Source organism: Hesperophylax consimilis, chromosome 18 (assembly GCF_061612785.1).
Source record: "Hesperophylax consimilis isolate HC1 chromosome 18, BYU_Hcon_1.0, whole genome shotgun sequence".
NCBI classification, from domain to species: Eukaryota; Metazoa; Arthropoda; class Insecta; order Trichoptera; family Limnephilidae; genus Hesperophylax; species Hesperophylax consimilis.
The window spans coordinates 19,955,586-19,977,461 of record NC_142853.1 but is presented as its reverse complement, the minus strand read 5'-3'; the positions used below and the strand labels follow the sequence as shown (position 1 = coordinate 19,977,461).

Below are 21,876 nucleotides of genomic sequence, written 5' to 3'. Positions count from 1 at the left end.
GAAGGCTTAATACTCTATTATTTCTTATAGAAAAGTTGAATTAAATCGCTGATTATTCTATTATAATATTTTGCTAGATTATACATGTTAACAAGTCACTTTTAATTATACAATTAATATCTACTCTGTTCAAAAAAATATTCTCTGTTATTATAACATTCTATACATTCATTTATTTTATATTAATTACTATCTATTATCATAAACACCTCATACCTCGATTTATGTCAGGTCTTATACAAACCTAGTATTCATTCAACTATTATTAAACTAGTAGATTTTTATTTTTATTATGTGTCGTCTCACTGCACTTATATTAACAACTGTATCACTTGCAATGATATTTTTGTGTACACATTACATTTTTTTTTTAAATTTATTAAAGGAAAAAGTACATGTAAGTAATAATGTTTACAATTTACAATGACAATATTTAATACTACTCTTCCAGAGAAGCATTCGCTTGTGGTAGAGGTAAAGTAACTTGTTCTGTAATGTATTACTTTTATTCTCCTGTATGCTTAAACAACTAAAATATAAAATGACATTTACATTCTATTGTAAAAGTCATTTTATGGCGTTTAAATAAATAAATAATAGAAGCATAATTTTTATAGCGCCTTTCTTGTAAAAAATCATCTAAAGGGCACTGAATGTCCCAATGACCCCAGATCCACGCCTAATGCTCTTTTACTTCACAGAACCTCCTCTCCCTCCTATATTTAAAAATACCCTCCACACAGCATCCCCAAAGATGAAATAAGTCGTGAAGAAAATATTTTCTCTCCTGTTAACCTAAAAAGAATAGGTAAATGTTTTCGTAAACCTTTTTCTCTTTTTATAATGTATTGTGTGTGAAACTTATAATTTTGATTTTAAAATACCAATGTAAAAATGTACCTATTAACTCACATCTATGTATTGTAAGTTCCTCCCGTCCTAAACTGAGTTTTGTAACTCATCGGGATTGCTCTACCAAGAAATAAGAATAATTAAAAAATGTGAAATTGGCCGTGCGTGTTCCTGGAAAATGTCAAATATCCAAGCACATTTACGAAATGAAACACAACTTTTCGTAAATAATTTTAAAGAGACATTAGCGCAGTAACGCGTGCGCCGAAATATTCGCGCTATATTTTACATAATTGCTGTTTAATTAAATACGCAAGCATATTATTCAAGGAAACACGTGTAATTAAGTACAGCGACACCTGTTTTAAAACGCGTGCTAGGGGTCGCCATAATTGAAAACGTTAGACGTAGGTCCTTTATAATAATGTTATTCATAATATAATATTATTACTCGCATTCGTATTACCACACGATACAAGAATATTTCACTTTCAACTCTTTTTCTGATGTTTTACAATTGATGGTCCTAGGGGTAAATCATACATGTTTTGCAGATTTCGTTTTCAATTAGAGAGTCTATTTAAAGACGAAACATAAATGACCTTTTAATGCTTTACAAAATTGTGAATATCAAGTAGATAGTAACATAGTCCATCTAATCAAGTTAAACGCCAGGCCCAAATTCACCAGAAACCTTAACATATTTTGGACCGAAAATTTTACCAATAACACTGGTTATTTTAATCCTATGTCTAGAATGTCTCGATCATACAACGATATTGCTAAAACACATGCTTGCATAGATATTTTCGTAAATAATATAACATGTTTCATGAGATATCTCCATGATTTCTGTACCTAAAAAACAAATATTGTTTGTTGATTTTTGATGGTTTGATTATTATATACCTAATTTAAACATATTTTCAAAATTATTATGTCTTGTAATTTCTGTAATTTTTAAGCTTTGTATAAAAAAATAATGATATTGTTTTGATAGTGAATGTGCAAATGTGATTGCTGCAGACACATTAGTCTAGGGACATTTATATTTATAATATAAAAAATAAATAAATGTATCACAAATCCACAGAAAATTTGAAAAAAATGTTTAATACATATACACGGTGTCCAGAAACTCGCAGTACAAGCAGAACTGGTAAGTCTACATAATCTAAGTTAACCCAAAAAACTTTTATTTTTACATTCGATTTTTTACTTATTTCCAGCAACTAACGGGTTAAAAAAACTCTCGGAGCTGGCTCTACGTTTCGACGTAAAGAAATTAAACAGCTGATATTAACCCCCTAGCGATCGTTTTTTTTTTCATTTTAACCTAAAAAAACTTCTGGCTCGATTTACGCAAAAAAGAAAGCTCAAATCAAAAAATATATATATACCACAAAAACCGATTCCAAATTTTCAGTTTCCCACTTGTAGGACGAGTTTCCGGACACCATGGATATTATATCTCTTAAAATCGTATAAATTTTGGTGAAATTTTGTACCTACAGTAATATATTATATTCGGTTAGGTCCAAAAACCTCAACAACCGGGTACTTCCTAACTTCCTCTTCTCCTCCCCACATCCATCAGCCTCACAACTTACCCCATGAGATGCCATAGTCCCACTGGCTACGGGCATACATTGTGCGTTATTGATGAATGTAAAAAAAACCAACGTTTTATGAGAAGCAACGGTGATTCATCACGATCAATAACAACCTCCGTCATGGGTTTTCTTAAAATAATATTATGAATATTTGCATAAATTCGTTAACTTAAAAATATACGTACCTTCCTTCTCTTTATTTGTATCTAATGCGGCCAGTCGGGCCAGTCCTTGTTGGTCCAATGCACTGACCCAACGTGTACAGGACGACTTGGCTGTTGCATGCGTTGGCCGTCAACGTTAACATCAAAGGATCTCGGCGCCAATCCGGCGTTCACACGTTGGCCCAGTCTTCAGTTCGTAATTCATTGTGTTGATTATTGCGCGATTAATTACATTTACGAATTACGATGATTAACAATTAAATGTGCTGTACCAATAAATTGTTGTGGCTGCGATTATTTCCACATTCATCTAGATTTGACGGTCTCCGTGGTCGAAGGCTCCCGACTAGCAATCCGAAGGTCACGGGTTTAATCCCAAGTACAGCACTTACAGTACTTAGTGCGCAAGTACATTTTATTTTTTGAATTTGCAATATTTTTCAATTTATTAATTTATATACAATATACCCTCTCTCAATTTAAAAAGAATAGTAACAAAATTATGCATAGTATATTAAAACATGTTCAAGGTCACAACAAGATGAGCAATGTAAGGTTTGATTGTTGGTTTGTTCCTCGGTTACGTATTATAAAATATTTAAAGCGGAGGCCGAAGGTTCGATGTTATTTCGACAGGCAATATGGACGTACATATAATGTGTACGTACGGCATGGGATGCTTCAAGAGTTACTGGACGAAGCGTAACCGACAGACGGACAGGAAATAGGACTTTGAAATGGGAACACAACCCTCATCAAGCCACAAGTCGAATCCGTGGACCATCTAAAGTCTAAAGAACCGCCTATCTGCCTAACCTTCGAGCTAAATAATGACCAGGGCCGGTTCCACGACAACTGACGCCCGGTGCAGTATATAGGTACCGACGGAATTCGAGCAATCTGATTACTTTATGGCTTTGGAGCGCATCGATTTTAACGCAAGAGAGTTGAGTACGCCCGACTAACTACCATGTAATTGGTAAAAAAATTAAGTAATCTTTTGGTATTTCCATACTTAAGCGATCCCGTGAAATGCATACCTCGGGACTCTAGAGTTGCTAACGCAATAAAATACATAAATATCCCATGTTATAGGTAATTGATTTGAGTACCACAGACGAAAGACTTTAGTCGCGGCGACAGTTGCGGGCATAAAAATCCATTGCGGTATATATGAAGGTGCGCAACGAGCGTCGCGAATATTTTAGGTAAATTTAAAGGCGATCTTTGTTTTCGCAGCGCTCCCTGAGAGATTGCGCCCATATTTTTGTGAATAGTATGAAAGTGGCAGATCCGGCGCTGGTTATGGGGTAGATAAATAAACTCCAGATCGCAGGTTAACATAGTTCGTGATAACCTGTTTTCAAAGTGACTTTCCCGGGGCTAAAACCAACCATCATATCCAACGGCCGTATGTCAAAATATGCCAAACTGAGATAACGGGCTCTGAAGTTGAGCATCCAAACTGTAAAAGGTGTAAAGAGACGAACCTGACACAATAAACCAGTGACTACTAAGCTTATTTGGAGTTAAAAATGTAGATTGACTAAAATTTCAATTATATATTTTACTCCAAAGATGGTCAGGAAACATTAGTCAGGTATGGTGCTACACGGGGAAAACAAACTGATATAAAATATTGCTAAAGCTGCTCATCACAACGAATTTCCTAATGAGATGAACAGCGGAAGAAAAAATAAAAAAAATAAGATTCTGGCAAAACTTCGACAAACGCGTTGTAGGCGGTAGAGGTGGGTCCTATGCGTACTTTTCGTTACTGGGTACAATGGGTACAGGTACAAAGAAATACCTGGTAAAAATACCGGTGACAAAATACTCTAAAGTATTTAATACCGACCTAAGGATGGATTCAGAATAAGTAATTTCTAAACTGGACTCACATAAATTCTGCCCATATATTCCCCACGTAAGCTTGATTCCCCCATGAGGGGGGGTTGTTACAGAATTTCTGCGATACGTATTTCCCCACAAAAAATTTTGAGATATTTACTTCCCCACAAAATATTTCAAATCAATGGGGGGGGGAAGCTAGCTGTCGAAAAATTCCCCACATTTTTCGGATCGCAAAAAATCATCATAAAAGTACCAGTCACAAACCTATTAAAAGTACCCATAAAAATACCTATCAAAAATACCTGGTAAAAGTACCTATTAAAAATATTTAGTCTCGGTATAAAATACTTGTGAGTATTTTGGAACCAGGTATTTTGGAGATCTGACACAAGTACAAAGTATCACATGAAAATACATGGGGTATGAGTACTTTTACTGGGTATGAGTACTTTTACTGGGTACGATAAATACGCCTCAGTAGGCGGTCATCAAAGCGGTGTGCGGATTGCGGATGTCACAACAGTTGTCTTGCAAACACCTAGCATCGAGACGTCACAAATCTAAAGAGTTTTAAATCATTTAGGTATTGCAGAAAACTTCAACGTAAATTTCAAAGGGCTGTTAATGTTATCATCTAAAACATAATAAATTAGTAAACGGTATTTGTAAAAATTGTTTAATTAAAATAACACAACGTTATAATTAAAACACCAGGACATATAATCACTCTTGCTACACTATGTAGGATTTAGGAATTTAGACAAATCAAAAATAATTTGTGAACACGAAAAACATTTTTTGTTCGCAAATTCCACGCTACATCCGCCCTTTGGAGAAGGAAATAATGGTTTATTAGGCGACTCCCTCCACAGATGTTTTTATGATCCCAAGCAAATAAAGGGTTCGGCAGCGTTCAAGCTTGGTGTAAACCTCACTCCTAGATACAATAATTAAAAAATGTTCAAGCTTGGTGAAGACGTCGCTCCTAGATAATAACAATAATTGAAAAATGTTCTAAGCTTCGTGAAAACCTAGCTCCTAGATAATAACAATAATTGAAAAATGTTCAAGCTTGGTGAAGACGTCGCTCCTAGATAATAACAATAATTGAAAAATGTTCAAGCTTGGTGAAGACGTCGCTCCTAGATAATAACAATAATTGAAAAATGTTCTAAGCTTCGTGAAAACCTCGCTCCTAGATAATAACAATAATTGAAAATAGTTACGTTTTTACTTTTTTCGCAATGATGATTTATTGACAAGGACTGCAAAAACACCTTGCAATTTGTTTACGTAACATACGATAGCAGTACAAGTCATATTTGGTTCGACAGTGTTCTAACTTTACCTTGTTCTGAGATTAGAAGTGTGAGAAATTGGAAAGACGATTTCTCTGATTTTGATGTTAAATCTTTAAATTAAAATAAATTGCTAAAATTAGCAAGCGTTCAAAAAGAAGAAAATGGTTTGAAAGGGAGATCGACACCTTTTAAAATAGAGCAAAAAATCTTGAAAATCTCCTAAGTTTAATTTAAAGATACACTGAATTTTTGCATACCTACCTATAACATAATATTAAATAACAGAACCAAATATGTTTTTAATAATTTTCGTAGGTTTTTTTTCTATCGAGGGATGTCATATAATTACCGTTTCAACTCTAGAAATGTATCGATATTATCTTTTTTTTTTTTTTTAAGAACTTAAAACTGTGCACAAAAGAGAAATATTTTATAAATCGGTATAAATTCGAAATGCGGGGGCTACATATTTTAAAAGAAATTATTTAAATTTACGTATAGTTACCGTTTTAGAACATAACTTAAATATACAGATAGAATCATAATATGCAACCAGCTAGGCATACTAATTCATTTGTAAAAGGTTCTAACTACATTTCTTGAAATGCCCTGCTAAGATAGGGCCATGTCCCATTTAAATATTTCCTTAAAAATATATTAAGCTAAAATACTTTAGACAAGATTGAACTTAGATTATGATAATAGAACCCTATCTAATCAAAGTAACGAGCTGCACTGCGTCTCGTAACAACGATCGGATACAAACAAAATGGAGATTGCAAAAGGTTCAAAGTGATGTTAGAACCATGTGAAATAAATATATATTTAAAATGCTTGCTGTTAGAACTTATACCAAGTATATACTAATATACAAAACAGATGGCTCTGAAAAGTATTTTGGTTATAGAAATAAGCAAAATAAATGGTTTTGCGTTCAAATATCATTTTTAAAAAAATGTCAGTTAGAACCCAGTCCAACCAAGGAAATGTTTTATGAAAGGAATCCATTGTTAGTGTAGATAGCCTCAAATTTACAGTAATCAACGAAAAGGGTATAGGTACCCAATCGTGCGCAGGTACCTGGTATAATGCATAAGGGTCCTGTCTTGTTTCTATTATCCATGGTCCTGTCATTCCAATTCCAAGTCCAATCAAGGCGAGAGCATCACTCCAAAGGGCTAGAGGAAGGGTCGAATATATCGAGGACGTTGGATTACATACCAATTACAGGAGGGCCGCTCCTGACTCCTACTCACGAATATTACAGAGTTGATACACTATTCTTCATTCTATGATACAGCAGTACACAGGACAAGTCTCAACAAAACGCAGTGACGTCCGCAAGAAGCCACAGACCGCAGAATAAATAAGACCACAAAATTTGCGATGTGGACGTATTTCGTCCTTCAAAAGTATTTTGATTACACATCTGGCCCGATGATGGACACTGCAATGCTGTCCGAAATGTTGGCTAAATAAGGAGGTAGCGTAACACGCAAAGATATTAGAAGAACGAGATATGCTATGTTGGCCGCCGGACCGTAGGCGTAGGGTACTTTGAATAATTACTACCTAATTAGGGTACTTTGAATACTATCGGGACGTGTACGCACAGAAATCTGTTCTATGTATTATTGCGGATACCTTAGCGTAAGCGAAGGTGTGCAGTAGTATTGGTGAACAAAACCGGCGACACTGGGCAAAACAATTCCACACAGTATGAACTGCTCATAGCACATCTCGTTCTTCTAATATCTTTGGTAACACGACATAATACCTCAAAAATAAATCACTATAACAAAAGTCTTACTTTTGCTTAAATTTCCATGACAAAAATGCTCATAATGATGATTTATGAAACTCTATTTCAAATAATAATAAATGTTTTACTATCTTTTTTTTTTAAATAGATATAGTGATATCCTCACTGGGATCTCCCGTGCTGAGGATTTAATATAGATACTATTAAAATTTTATAGTATGGATAATAAAAAATTATATTAAATATGCAGAGTTTTTTTCTGAAATTATTACTTATAAATATTTTACATAGTGTTAAAATTAAATGATTTGTTTGACTTAAGGATTGAACCTTCCTACACAGGAACTGGAGTGGTCAACTCTACCAACCGAGGGTAGGACCGACATTTATTTCGTATGTTAACTGCTGTAATGTTATCCGACTTCATAGAAATGAATATATGTCCGCATGCGTACGTGACTGCTACAAAAAATTGATAGAATGCATTGCCATCGACAACGAATCTATCAGCCGAGTTTCCGCTCCATCGGATGGCGGGAAGTGGGTTAATTTCCGCATCCAAGATTTGCATCCATTCTTGTAAACTGAAATTCAAAGTATTGGTAATATTTATATAATTAACAACCAACAAGCGCATGGTATACTAGGCCGTTTAATGTTTTGCAAATAACAGTTTGAAATATTTTAAAATAGGAAAATTCTCTGAAAAAATATTGCGTCTGATTTTAATTCTAGGGCAGTTAGATGTTTATAAAATAGCTGAAAATAGTGGCACTGACTTCTAAATTCTAGACAGAGAGCGCTGAGCAAATTTCACGACACTAAACCTGAGTATTCAAGCTTTTGCTGCTTCACAAAAAACAGAAATCGATCTACAACATTATGTATTGTGATCACGTTTAAATTGCGGAACTCAATTTGAATTATTATTACATTAATTATATATATTTCTATGTACATTACTCTCCCTTAACAACCACATCATTCTTTCATTTAGCCTATCTATGGAGTGGGGGTAACGATCCTTAATTAATGAGGAAACGAATAAACAAGATCTTATTTAATATTTTTAACGTAGGTAAGTAACATACTCGTACTTGCTGACAGCTGAGGCGACCGACACAGATTACTCTTGCGTAAGTTTTATGCTGCATATACATTTGGGGACCGAAACGCGAGCCGAGTCAAGAATTATAGGAAAGTTGCGGTTGTATCCATTAAAATGGTTGCTTCTTTCCTTTCCATGTTGTGGTTCGGCTCGCGTGTGTACGCACCATTATGTACACACAGCGGCGAAAAGCAACAGTAAATTGCAGTTTTTCTACAGGTCGTGACGAAAATTTATGTTTTATAAATACTCGTACTTCAGATTTTCAAAAACTTTATAGGGCTATTTCACACACTTGTAAATGTTCAAAAGCGCTACTCCTTGCATATCGTATAATACAATATGCATTATTATATGAGTTTGAACTTACAGCTGCTATGTGAAATAGCCTTTATGCCAAAAAACTGGCCTGCATAATTTAAAAATCCCAGTCACGTGAAATCATAATCTAGGGATACTTTCTATTCCCCTTCGCTTGCTAATATTTCTAGGTAAGTATGAATATACACTAACACCATGATATAATATGTAAGTTAATGCCTTCCTTCTATCCTCTGTGGTTTATACTTAGGGTGGTAAGATGGGAACAAATATTAGACATATTCCATCAATAATCCAAACATATTTTACAGCGTTCTATTCCTCACTGCAAGATTACCCCATATTTAGCATTTTAATGTAGGGGTGCATATTAAAGCATTTTGCACCCTACAGATGCATCCGACTGACCTACGACTACAGCAGTGACAGCTGTTTCGCCTTCTGAATGGATTATCAAACTATGGTGATGCCATTTACAGACGATATATGTTTATAGGTACTTATAATAAAAATAAATTGTTTTTCTTTATTGTAATTTACGATATTGTACTTATAATCAATAATTGCATAAGTAAAAAAAAAAATTTCAATGAATATATCTTCTGTAAGTAGTTTCACCACAGTTTGATAATGTCTTCAGAAGGCGAAACAGCTCTCACGCTTAGTAATAATTACACAGCAGAACTTGTTTATAAGTAAACTAAATAATAATAATAAAAGATTTTTTAGATATTTATGTTGAGGGGTCAGTAGGATTTATAGGCCCTGTTAGGAGTTCTACCGAGCCGAACCCTCTGATATGAAAATATCTGGAGTCGGTGAATTATTTTCCAATTTGATCTCTGGTGAGTTGACGTGTTGTTCTTGTATTTATTTTGCTTATATAATGCACTTGCATAATGTTGATTGACTAGATCAGAGGTTCCCAAACTTTTATTCCCCGTAGACCTTTTGACAAAAAAATTTTTTCCGTAGACTGCCTGCCTGCCGAATTTTGAATTTTCCTAAAACTATTAACATGAGATAATCATTTATTTTTTTAGTAAAAAGATTCCCTTCCCTTGCATGTCCAACAACCGGGCGGCGGTATAGTTCCTCTGTCTTTACACTCTGCAGACAGGGGCACCCTTGTGAGGTATTACACCAAATGAAAATGAAGCAGGATAAGCAACGGGAATTTCTTTCTGTAGCTGGCCCTACAGAACTGCCCCTGAAGTTCTTTGTCAGTGCTTAATCCGGTCAGTTCTTCTTGTCACATGTTATCCAATTTTTCAACGTTCCATTTCCATAGTCAAAATGTCCTCAAACTTAGTTTTGAAGTCTGTGTGAAGTGCATTCAAATGTTGAACGTCATTATTACCCTGGACGTTGTTCAAAAACAAGTTGGGAATCTAGGAAAATTCGCAGCTTCCAATGTGCAATGTTTTGCTTCAATATATTAATACTGACGAGAAAAGGAACGTATAATTTTATAATAACACACTTTATTTATAAAACAAGTTCTGTTAGGTTAAAATTCTGGTATAAATATATATCTATCGTATTTAAAGTGTGTATAGATCATCTAGGTAGATAAATATGTCGGTGACCGGATAAATCATCACAATGATAATTCATCACATCTTTAAAAATCTATATATAAAGTCATTGAAAGTGATGAAAAAAAAACTTTATTAAACTGAGTAGGTTAGGTTAGGTTACAAAAAAATTTCATCGTTTTTAATGACTTTAAATAACTTTTTAAAAGTGTGTGGAATTGTCACTGTTACTATTATATCATTATAGGCTAGTTGCTTGACAGAACTGAAATAAAAACAGAACTTAAAAATATCTTTCACAGAACTTGAAAATTAACTTTGAAATTTGAAGAATTGTTCAAGTTCTCCGAAACAACCCGTCCTAAGTAAAAATGTGGTTAATGTTTTTGACAACAATCCACGTTTGATATTAAAATATAATTATTTAGAAATAGTAATGTTTATTTTAAATGCACACACCGGAAAGATAATTTTAAAACAGTATTTGTTTTTACGGAAAAATTTAAAAAAAGAATATGTGTATATGTATATTTGAAATACACAGAAAACATTGCAAACTGAACAAAAGTAATGAAAGTACTGAAGGGTTAAATAGCTTTCGTAATATATTTTTGTAAAATATACAGTTTTTACGTAAATTTGGTGCGGCTATGAAAAAAATCACGTTTGATATAACATATAACATGGAATCCGTTACTTCCATTCGGTGGGCACATTTATTAAAACCTTTTTTAGGGGCTGTTATATAGGAATAGTTAATAAAATTATACGCAATTCTTTTACTATTTATACAGTTTTTTAATGTATACTGAACTGCCCCAACAACAGGAAAGGGATGGTGTTTGATTTGTGTTTCGCGCCATTTACGGTTGCTTCGATCCTTTCCCATAAGTTGATGTTCAGCTCGACAGTTCGGCTCGCGTATGTATACGTAGCATTCATTACACAGCAAAATTATGGTACACAAGTTCCAATTTTGAAATGTCACATCCGTACATACGTACTAACTTGTTGCAAAAGGAAATTATATTGATAAATTCTGCAGGAATATATCGCTATACAACATTTAAAGGTATTTAACTGACTAACTAACCATCACGCCGTTTCCCGCAGGGGTAGGCAGAGAGGACGGACTGCCAAACAACTCGGTCTTGGCACACACTCCTTGCCTCATTCACATTCATACATCGTCTTATACATATTCCTGTATTATTCTGACTCTTGACATAGCCGACTCGAGTATCTGATTCACTTGATCGAGCCACGTCTTCCTCGGGTGTCCCCGACTTCTGCTAAAAGGTATTTACTAGTTACAATTAGGATTCTAACTGAGTAAAAAAGTTATCAGCTATAAACTTTTGTAAAAGTTCTATGAATTGAAAATATTTAAATTTGAGAATAATGTCAATCTTTTTTTATTTTTTTATTAACATTCAAACCTGCTAAACTACTTATGTTGTTTGTCAGCAGGTGCTGTTTGATGCTTAGTTATTTCATTTCATGGAAGTTCTTGATATAAAATTATAATATCCCGTAATAATCATATCTATAAGTAATGGTTTGCCTTGTTTTGTTGTAGTTGTGTTGTACTTATCAACGATGTTTTATATTATGAGACAGCTGGATAAAACGAAAGAGGACATAAAACTCAATGAACGATATAATATGTACTCGTACCTACATAGTTGACTTAACTCCGTTGTAGTTTGTATTTGTGGTTAGCACAACAGTGGAGTGGAGTGGAGTTGGATTGATTAGTGTTTAGAGGTTAGAGGACTCACCGTGATATCCAGCAGAGTCCGACCAGAGGGAGACGATCGCCAGCAGCCAGTGGAAGAGCTGACCCTCGATGGTCCAGTAGAGTCGAGGGTTGCAGGACTTGAGCGGCTGCAGGAGAAGCATCCACAGCGCGTAGGGGGGAATGCTGCACACGTTGTATATCACCACAATCACCACACGGACCAACACCCATGACCACCGCCCCACGCTATCGCTGCAAGAAACCACCACGGCCCGTCAAACAAACCATCGCGACCATCATCATTACCTCAGCACATCCCCACACTCAAATCATTTTCATTCATTTCATGTAACCGCTTTTACTTCGTGGTTGATTTGAATACCGTACTAATTATTATCATTCTGACATTTGGGATGCGAACTTTATGAATGAATGGCAAACTGACATAAAAGAGTTATTATAATATGCACAAATAGTATGTGTTTTTGATGCTTTTGTTAAAAAAACTCTTGGTCACCAATATTCGATCATATTGAATGATGAATGGTGCCATGAAAGCCTTTCATTATAGTGGGACAAAGTACAAAACCAAGTACAAGTTTCAAGTGACAAACAATTTGGTACATTTACAGTTACATAGACAGTGGGAAATGATGTCTGATAAAGAATGGAGCTCTGCATGTATTGTATCTATCTATCTTATATCTCCTCTCCATGTGAATGTAATGCTGATTGGTTGGTTGGTAGTTAAGGTCAAGGCTGTCTAGTTCAGTAATGCGAAGGCTTTCATTGGCAGAGGGGCGCGGGCGATGGTTTGGCTTGTGGCTTGGGTCTTGGGGCTTGGGGGGCGGCGGTCGCGGTCTCGCAGATTGCAGATTGCAGATTGCAGATTGCAGATCGCTGTTCGCAGTTCGCTACTCGCGGGACGGGGCGTACAATAAAAGACGGCCATTATACAATTGACAATATTTATTAATGGAATTATACAAGTTTGTTGGTTGTCTCGGTTACTGAGAGTTTGGTGTGAGTACAAACATAAGAATACTGTAGCGGCACAGAGTTACCGTATGCGAGCGTGAGCGGTAGAGGCCACATCGAATCTTCCAATGTATTTATTTTACTTGCACACACATTACATTCAATTATTTATTGTTAACATTTATTCTGATAAAAACATCAATTCGTGTTGGGATTCAATTGTAAAAAAATAATAATACATTTTCTTTAAAATCCCGTAATACAAAACAAAAATGTACACAGGCAAAAATATATAGAAAAACGAATCAGATAAAAGTATACAAGTTTATAGTAAAAATTCACGACATTTAACCGTTAACACTAAAATATCTTTCACTCTTAAAGCATACATAGAGAAATATACTCCGAACAGAATGAGTAAAATACGGAGGAGAGTATATTAGGTATGTATGTTTGTTTGTTTGTTGGTTTTGTTTTGTTTTGTTTGTTGTAAACACCATTATCGGACCGGCGCGACTCGATCATTTATTTAGGACTGTACACTATCTAGTATATACAACATTTCCATTCGTTCGGCCAGATATGTTTGATTAATTGGCAGTAAGCTAAAGGTACATGGCAGGACACATTCGCGACAGGCCCTTTCCGGCGACCGTGACCGCCACCGCGACCGCGACACTTTCGGAATCGGGGAAATTCAATTGTCTATCTATCAATACTCGGCTAATGATTACATACCCTGGTTTCATATCCCGCACTCACTCACTCAGTCGGCCAGCTCAGTGCGGAGAGGGCCCGCCGCGAATATGCCGCTTCACAACAGACAGATTATCTTATCTTATATCATATTATCTTTATCTTTATCTTAACTAACAACACACATAACGCCTGGCACGGCGGACAGGCGGAATAACACACTCGCCTCAGCCGGACCAGTACATCTATCGACTCACTTACATTTATCATATAAATATATACACATATTATATTATTATACTACATCGATAATACGCTAAGTCAGAATATCATCGAACGCCTCCAGACAGATTAAAATTAATTATTGCAATTTTAGTCGCAAAGTGTAAAATTCATAATGGAATCGATAAAATTGCTGCGGACGTCCGGAGTCCGGAAAATGGCGGAAATGGCGGCAAGAGGGGAAGTGAGAGGTTATTTATTTGTTTGTTTATCAGTCTTACATGACGTAGTCCGGCGCCATGAAGTTGTGCACTTGCTCCAGCTTGTAGGCCAGGCGCTGCTTCTGCGAGAACTCGTCTTCCTCCAGCGTAACCATCAACTGCTCAGAGTACTTGACGGCGTACGAGTAGAGCTCGTGCAGCGCGCAGTTGGTGTTAAACTCCTTCGTGTGCAAGCGAGACTCCTCGGCCAGCATGGCGTTCATGTCCTGGTCCGAGATGGCCGGCATCAACTTGATGTCGGAGTAGTATCGCTCCACCCATTCCTTGTACACCGGGATGTCCTTGGCGTACAGCAGCTTGGAACTGGGCGAGTCCTTGCCCAAGATGTGGTCGGACGTGGAGCAAGAGTCCATGAAGGTCTGCGCGATCACGGACAGGCACGAGTCCACCGTGTTGGACTTGTGTATGTCAAACACGAAGTTAGGGTTCTTGATCAGGTTGACCCAGAAGCGCAGCGGCAAGCTGTTGCTCTTCCACGTGTGCACCACCTCGGGGTCGGATATGGCATGCTGCAAGGCCTGGTCGTCCAGGAAGTCGAACATGTACTTTATAGCAAGGGGCAGCGCCGAGCCGCGGTGTGCCGTGCTGAAGATTGTCTCGAACAGATCGTCTACGAACTTCTGCAGCGTGCCCTTGGTGGCCAACAGGCGGGTCAAGTATATCTCAGATACCATCTTGTTACCGCGCTCGCCTTCCTTGTGAGCATCATTGTCGTGATGCTTCACCAGGTGCCAGAACTTGAACCCGTTATTGTGCTCGTACTTGAGTGGGCTCGCGGGTGGGCTGGCGGAACTGAATTTACTTCTATTCAGTGTTTCGTACATATGAGATTTGTCATTCTTCTCGGTGAGCATTGCGATATTATATATGGAACTCTGCTTGGATACTAGATTGAGCTGACCGCCATCGGGCACTCTATAGTGATTGAGAGTATTCAGTTTCTTCCATTCCCCTTCGGATTTGGTGGTGCTGTCTTCGTCATAGAGCAACAACCTCCCGCTAGCACCGGTTCTCCATTCAAGGTCTAAATCGTCTTTATTGGGTCTCTGTGAATTGGGAGTAGCCCTGTATATTGTATCCAGACATTTTTCTTTAACTTGGCTGATCGTATCGCAGTCTAGAACTTTAACTTGAACGTTTTCGGTGTTGGATTCTAATCCGCTCACGAAGACAGTCTGTTGCGAAATAGAAACATAGATTGACATGGGTTTGAAATCAATTGATTGTCGGATCAACTTCTCTTCGCTCAGAGAGTACCTCGCCTCGGAGGTGATGGCGTCAACGGGACCTTTGTCCACCTGACCTTTCATAGATCTAAATAGCATATAGAGCGGCTCTCCGGCACATTCTCTTAAGAACTTGTAAAGTAAAAAAGTGAACCATGCGCTTAGCATTTTCTCCGCAACGCTTTCCGTCCTACGCAACAACAGTTTAGGGTGACTTTTTCCTTCCATACACTTCTCGATTAATTCTGCTAAAAGGGTTTTCAGAACGTCAGTGCAATATTCCATCTTGCTCTGAAGGGTGACCATTATTAATGACGCGACATTTACACGATCTCTCATGGAGAAATATCTGTTGCTCTCTAGAGTCCTTATAAACAGCAGTAAGAATGTTTTATTCATTATCAATTGCCCAAACATTCGCAGTCCCTTTTCTTTCCTCAGAAGCTCGGGACGATCCCATGACAAAACAACGTGATCATCGATATTAGGGAAAAGGATTTTCATCGCGTAGGTTCTGTAATCCAAGAATGGTATTCCACCGGTTACGTCTCCCGTGAGATCGGTCATTTCAGTTTGCAGTTCAGCGAAGGCTTCCTTGCACTCGGCTGCAACACGCAATTCGAGTATATCCATTTGTTCTTGCATGTTCTTTAGTACTCTGATACTCTCGGTGGATTTCCTTCTGTACATGACTAAGAAGACAACGAAGATGCATACGAGGCCGATGATGCCAGCGATAACACCCGAAATGGCAGGTTTACTCAGAGTACCGTGCAAGCCAGCGGGAGATGAATATGACAGCTTCCCGATCTGAAAACGCAGGGAATGACCAACCTTCACAACAACCTCCGGCAAGTGCTGATCAGCCACGCCAAGCTCGTCCTGAGTTGGCGGCCGGCAAGTCAGCTGGTGACGCGATAGAGATGTCACATTGCAGTAACTAGTTCCGATCATTACTTCCACGTCTGTTTCTTGAGACGCGCGGTCCAAGTTCTGCCCGTTGATCGTTAGGTATTCTGACTTGTAGTATTTCACGTCTTCGTCAAACTTATCGTACACTGGATCTGGGTACAGTAAGAATGGACCGTAAGATGGTTTGGATGAGAGATTGCGCACGCTCAGAACGTCGTCCATGTTAAAACCGTATTCAAGCTTCAGAGGCTTCTCGGAATCCAGATCTCGGCCGTCAGTATCAATGGCGGGAGAATCGCAGATCATTTGAGTATTTGATCCGATCGCGCAGCGGCCAATAAATATTTGACCATCGTGGTAAACGTACATTTGAGGAAATTGAACTGAAGCTAAATTCTTGCCCACAATTTGTATTTTAATTCCCCCGGATGGTATACCTTTAGGCATTCTAGTTTGACTCGCGACTCCTGAATCAGCGTATTCTATGACAGGATCTTCAACATATTCAAACTCTTCTCTATCGAAAGCTCTGTCGCCCCTGTCGAACTTCATTCTGAGTTTACCCATGCGTAAGTTATTCGAATGACTCGTTCTGCAGACAGCCTCGTTATTATCGGTACTGAGAATAACACATGGCATCTCATCAATGAAAGCTTGAATGTTGCTGCCAGCGTTCAAATATTTGCCCGTTATTCTGAGCGAAGTTCCGCCGGATTTTGGTCCATACTTAGGACTGATGGATTCGATGTAAGGATCTACAAAAGCGAAGTGATGTTTAGACTCTCCTCTGTAGTCCTCTACTCGCACGACCACGGGACCTTCTCTGGGCTCTTGTGTTCCAGGTCCATCAACGGTACAAACGATTTGTTTAGTTTTAACATAAAGCAATTCAATAGGTTGGCAACTTATGCCCGCTATTGTGACCCCGTTGTAGATATCAGTTATGTTGCGACCTAGATTAATCCCTTCGATGGTTATGTTGGTGCCACCCTCCCACGGACCAAGTTGCGGACGAAACGAGTGAATCTCCGGGTTAGGACAAGTATGCGTTCTATTCAGCCAAACCCCTTTACCTTTGTCACACTGATCTTTCACTTCACATCGGTCAGAACTTTGACACCAGCCGCATCCATACTTTTCAGGTAAAGCTAGACACAATCCGCAGTTGTCAGCCATTTCGTTACAGCGGAATATAAGAACATGTATGTTGTCAGGGTTGTCTAGAGGTTTGGAGCCTCCCCAGATAACTGCAAATGCAGATGTAATGTTGGGAGCTTTGGAAGTGTATGTGAACTCCATGGACTCGCAATAGATAATGTCGCCAAGCAGCTGAGCATTGACGCTAGTCACACGACCTTCGATATTAAACTGACATACAAATCTAGTCTGAACGATAAACTGACCGATAATGTGTACTTTCACTCTGATGGATTTCCTTTCTCCACAAGGGACTAGGATTTCATCAGAACCACCCGCCGTGGCGTTGATAGTCGGGCAAAAGCCTGGCCCAGATCGATAACTGGGACCTATTCTACTAACCCCGGTCACGAGGATGTCATTCCTACAGTTCTCTGCCGTATCATGGGTGCAACGGTGACCATCTACACACCAATCGCAAGGAAACGGAGAGCTGACACACTGAGTGCATGAACTGTATGTATTACAATCAAAGAAAGTAAAATTAGTAGCGACAAAGTCGGGCCCAGAAGTCATTCTGACAGAAAGCTTGGCGGTGAAGTGATGTTGTCCGCTTGGAATGGGGGGCAGCTGATCGGTTCTAGGAGTAGTACAGTTTACTCCATAAGGTTTTCTTATCGCGGGTGAAAGCAATGTTTTGTCCAAAGCAGTGAAAGCACATACAAACTGTCCAGAAAGAGTTGGCAAATTTTCTATGACCAGTTCCAAAGTTCTAGCAGTAGTTCGTTGCAATTGATTGGGATTTACTTGAGTAATAGTTGTACAGCGCCCACTTCTGTATGAAATCCAATACAAAACGTCTTTGGCGGCATCTTGGCAATTCGAGCGGAGACTGCATTTGTTTTCCAAAGAGCACCAGCCGCAATATGGATCTTTGGCGCCCAGGCAAGTTAAGCACGTCGTGTATACGCTGCATTCCTGCACTTTAACTTTAGACACTTTTCTTTCTGTCATCACGTATAAATGCATGAGTTGAGCATCAAAATGCAGATCTTTATTAACCGGAGAGCTTTCGTCGACGGTAATATCACCATATTCAAAAGCAGATGTTGAGCTTTCAACCACAACTTTCTTCAAATGGCCTTGAGAAGTTCCAACAAACACGACGGTGTAATCTCCAGTGGAAGTAGCAGCCACAGCTGTCAGTTGGGTAGAGAACAGTAAAACTGGAACGGCTTCAATAGCCTGTTCTCCTCCAAGTGGAGTGTTGACATCTAAACCGCAGAAATCTTCACCTATAGTGTTTAATTTAGTACTAATACAGTTGTGGCTCGGAGAAACAAAATCTAAACCTCTATTACCCACACCACTGAAACAAGTTTTGATATTTTGCATGAACTTCCTGCGGATAGACTTCAGGGAATAAACACAGAGGCCAGATAGTTCCGAAGGGGTATTGGTGTGTATGGCCTCGCTCTGACTGAACACGGCGAACAGTACGTCGTCCTGAGCAGTGATGCCGAGTTCTCCCGCCAGAATGGAGCCAGCCTTGCCTACATACGCAGCTTGAACGAGATTATAACCAAAGTTCTTTCCCCCCTCGCCGGTACAAGCCATTGGAATTTCGGTATAGGAATAATAATTTTCATCGTCCTGGCAAACCCTCACTAATTTACTATAGTAAGAATTGGTTCCGATGCTCTTTAACTGAGTTGTTAAAAAATAACTAAAACCTTCAGAACTAAAACCATATATATAAATAATAGGATAGCGCTCTCTCGAAAGAGAGTTGACAAACATTCTTGTGCCAGTGGTGACGGCCGTATGGGCCATCATGAACATTTTGTCTTCATCCAGAGATCGACTGCTGACTGCGGGCACCTCGGAGCGGTACGGAGAGTTGCCGGTGAAGGTGACGCCCACGTACATGACCTGCGACACGGGCGGGTTGGGGGGGCCGGGAGCGATGAACGCCACCGTGGACGCCGTGGCATTGTTAGCCACCACTGGTTCGCGCACGTCCTTCACATCCGAGATGTTATGCAAGTTCCGGACCGAACACACACCTTGGAACACTGAACCGCACGAGATGAGTCTCGTGGTAGTATAGTCGATGACGAGCGCTTTGTTCACATTGTCTGTCAGTTTTCTCACAGCGCTCGCGGGACAGTCGATCACTGAACACTCGGGGGAGTCGTGCTTGGGGCCGGTGGTGACCGTGCCGGCCAGCTCGAGGTCCGGGGACAGCTGGTAGAGCTTGTTAACGGCGCCGATGAAGATGCGGCCCGTGTTCTTGTCCACCACGAGGTGGTTGAAGGGAGAGGTGTCAGCATCGCCGTAGGAGCGCACGATGTCGGGCTGGGGCCTGTTGCTGTTGCCGGAACTGGAGGGGGAGGGGGTGGGAGTGCAGAGAGGCAGCAGCGCGACCAGCAGTAGCGCAACTCCCCACCCCGGCATGCTGGCGCTCAGCGCCGCCAGTTTCTTGCTCCACCATGAGCCCACATCAACCTGGCTACGGCTACTACCTCCTACGAGAGTCCTACAACCCTGCCCCTGCCCCCGCCCGTGCCCCCGCTCCCACCCCAGCCCTGACCCTTGCCGACTCGCGATGCTTAAGTCTTCTCGGCCATCTGTAATTGTGATTGAGCACACTGTGAGCACACTTTCATTCCTACAGGCAGGCTTACAGACAGAAACATTCAATCGCACACGTAAATATTGTGCGTTTATTCGACTTCTCTTCTGGATGTTATGAATCGGAGCGGCTACTTTAACTTTACAGAATAGGTATCAATACAATACAATACATTACTATTATTGAGAAGTAACAAGTCCACAAGACACGGCATAACATCCTAAACGCGCTCAATATTCATCGGGTGGCGATGAAAGCCTTTGCATTATTGAATCTGAGATATGGAGTTGGAGTGTACGCATGCAATAAGGGGGAGAGGGAGATGATCGGTGAGTGAGGACTTACCTCTGTGCCATGTCCCGTGCTCCTGAGTGGGAGCTGGACCCTCGTGCATGCGGTCTAAGCTGTAGGCCGCGGCGGTCCGTCACCTGCTCTGCTCGCGCGTCTCGGCAGCATGCACGCGAGTCGGCGCCAGCACCATGTGTCCTCCCACCACTCCTGTCTCGTCTCTCGTCTCCTGATCCTATTCTCTCTTTCTTATCTTACTATCTATTCCTGACACGAAGAGGGAGATACTTTACTAATCAATCCCTGTTTCCAACTCTGAAATTGGAAAACACTATATTTTACTCCAACATTCTAACGGAAATCCTAAGAAATCGATACAAACATAAAACTACACTAGTGTTTTCAAAATATAAAACCGGCATTTTAAGAAGTTATATCACGTACATTTTCTATCATGCGCATATTATAATATTCAACTTTAACAACGCTACAAATAGCAAAACTGAAGAAATTGATTCGATAAGTCACCATCAAACGACAGCGGACATATTATTTCAAGTGAGGTAGCCGCGATAGGTACTAGGTACGCGAGCCGAAGCCAGCCATTATTTACAGCAAGGGCGCATATGGTTTAAAGTCGTCTTTGAACGCCTTATTTCCAGAATATTTAAGAGTTTACTTCACGCTGAAGGTTCGTTGGTTGATGAATAATCGAATTGAAGAAAAAGCATATGTAAAAGTCGAGCGAGCCTCACCCTGTGTAAGATTTCATGCTTTCACTGGAAGCTATAATAGGTACATCTCGTTACAGCCATTCATGCGAATCAAGATTGAAGTTTTACACTGATAATTTCACTTTGAATCGAGCACTTTTAACTCTCACACACTTATTTCTAATAACATTTGCTTATAAAATAACACTAGAAGCTAAATTCACATATTTTCACTAGTAATTTTGTAAAAACACCCAGAGCGAGGAACGAGACACACGGCACGGTTCACAACAGGAATTTTTGTTAGCAACTTCGTACGTTTTCGTAGAGTGAGATCAGAAATAAATTTATATAGGCGTGCCTTCAGCCGAACGTTTCCGAAGTGATGGTTGTACATTTAGCCGCTAGGTGCTTTCGTATTTTGTGTTACCTGCTTCCTACTGTACCTACCGGGCCAGCCCCCTGCAACCATACAACATACCAAAAATTCAAATATTTTTACTGAAGCAGAAGATTATACACAATATTCATTTT

General features: G+C 39.2%; 2 protein-coding genes across 2 annotated transcripts in view; both read right to left on the bottom strand.

Moving 5' to 3' along the window:
* LOC149415472 (acyl-CoA:lysophosphatidylglycerol acyltransferase 1-like) overlaps positions 1-20,821 on the bottom strand; it is a 677,596-nt gene extending 656,775 nt beyond the window's left edge. Inside the window, exons 1-2 of the mRNA XM_089642664.1 lie at positions 20,687-20,821; positions 12,295-12,506 (exon numbers count right to left, since the gene is read on the bottom strand). Coding sequence (XP_089498790.1) covers positions 12,295-12,506; positions 20,687-20,697 — 223 coding nt within the window. The 5' untranslated portion in view covers positions 20,698-20,821. The remainder of the gene's footprint in view (positions 1-12,294; positions 12,507-20,686) is intronic.
* Positions 13,191-20,827, bottom strand: PlexA (plexin A). The gene is made up of 2 exons (XM_089642663.1): positions 20,687-20,827; positions 13,191-20,336 (listed from the first exon to the last, which is right to left on the bottom strand). Exons 1-2 carry the CDS (start codon positions 20,733-20,735, stop codon positions 14,428-14,430), a joined length of 5,958 nt encoding a protein of 1,985 aa, XP_089498789.1. The 5' UTR covers positions 20,736-20,827; the 3' UTR covers positions 13,191-14,427.
* Between the last annotated feature and the right edge of the window lie 1,049 nt (positions 20,828-21,876).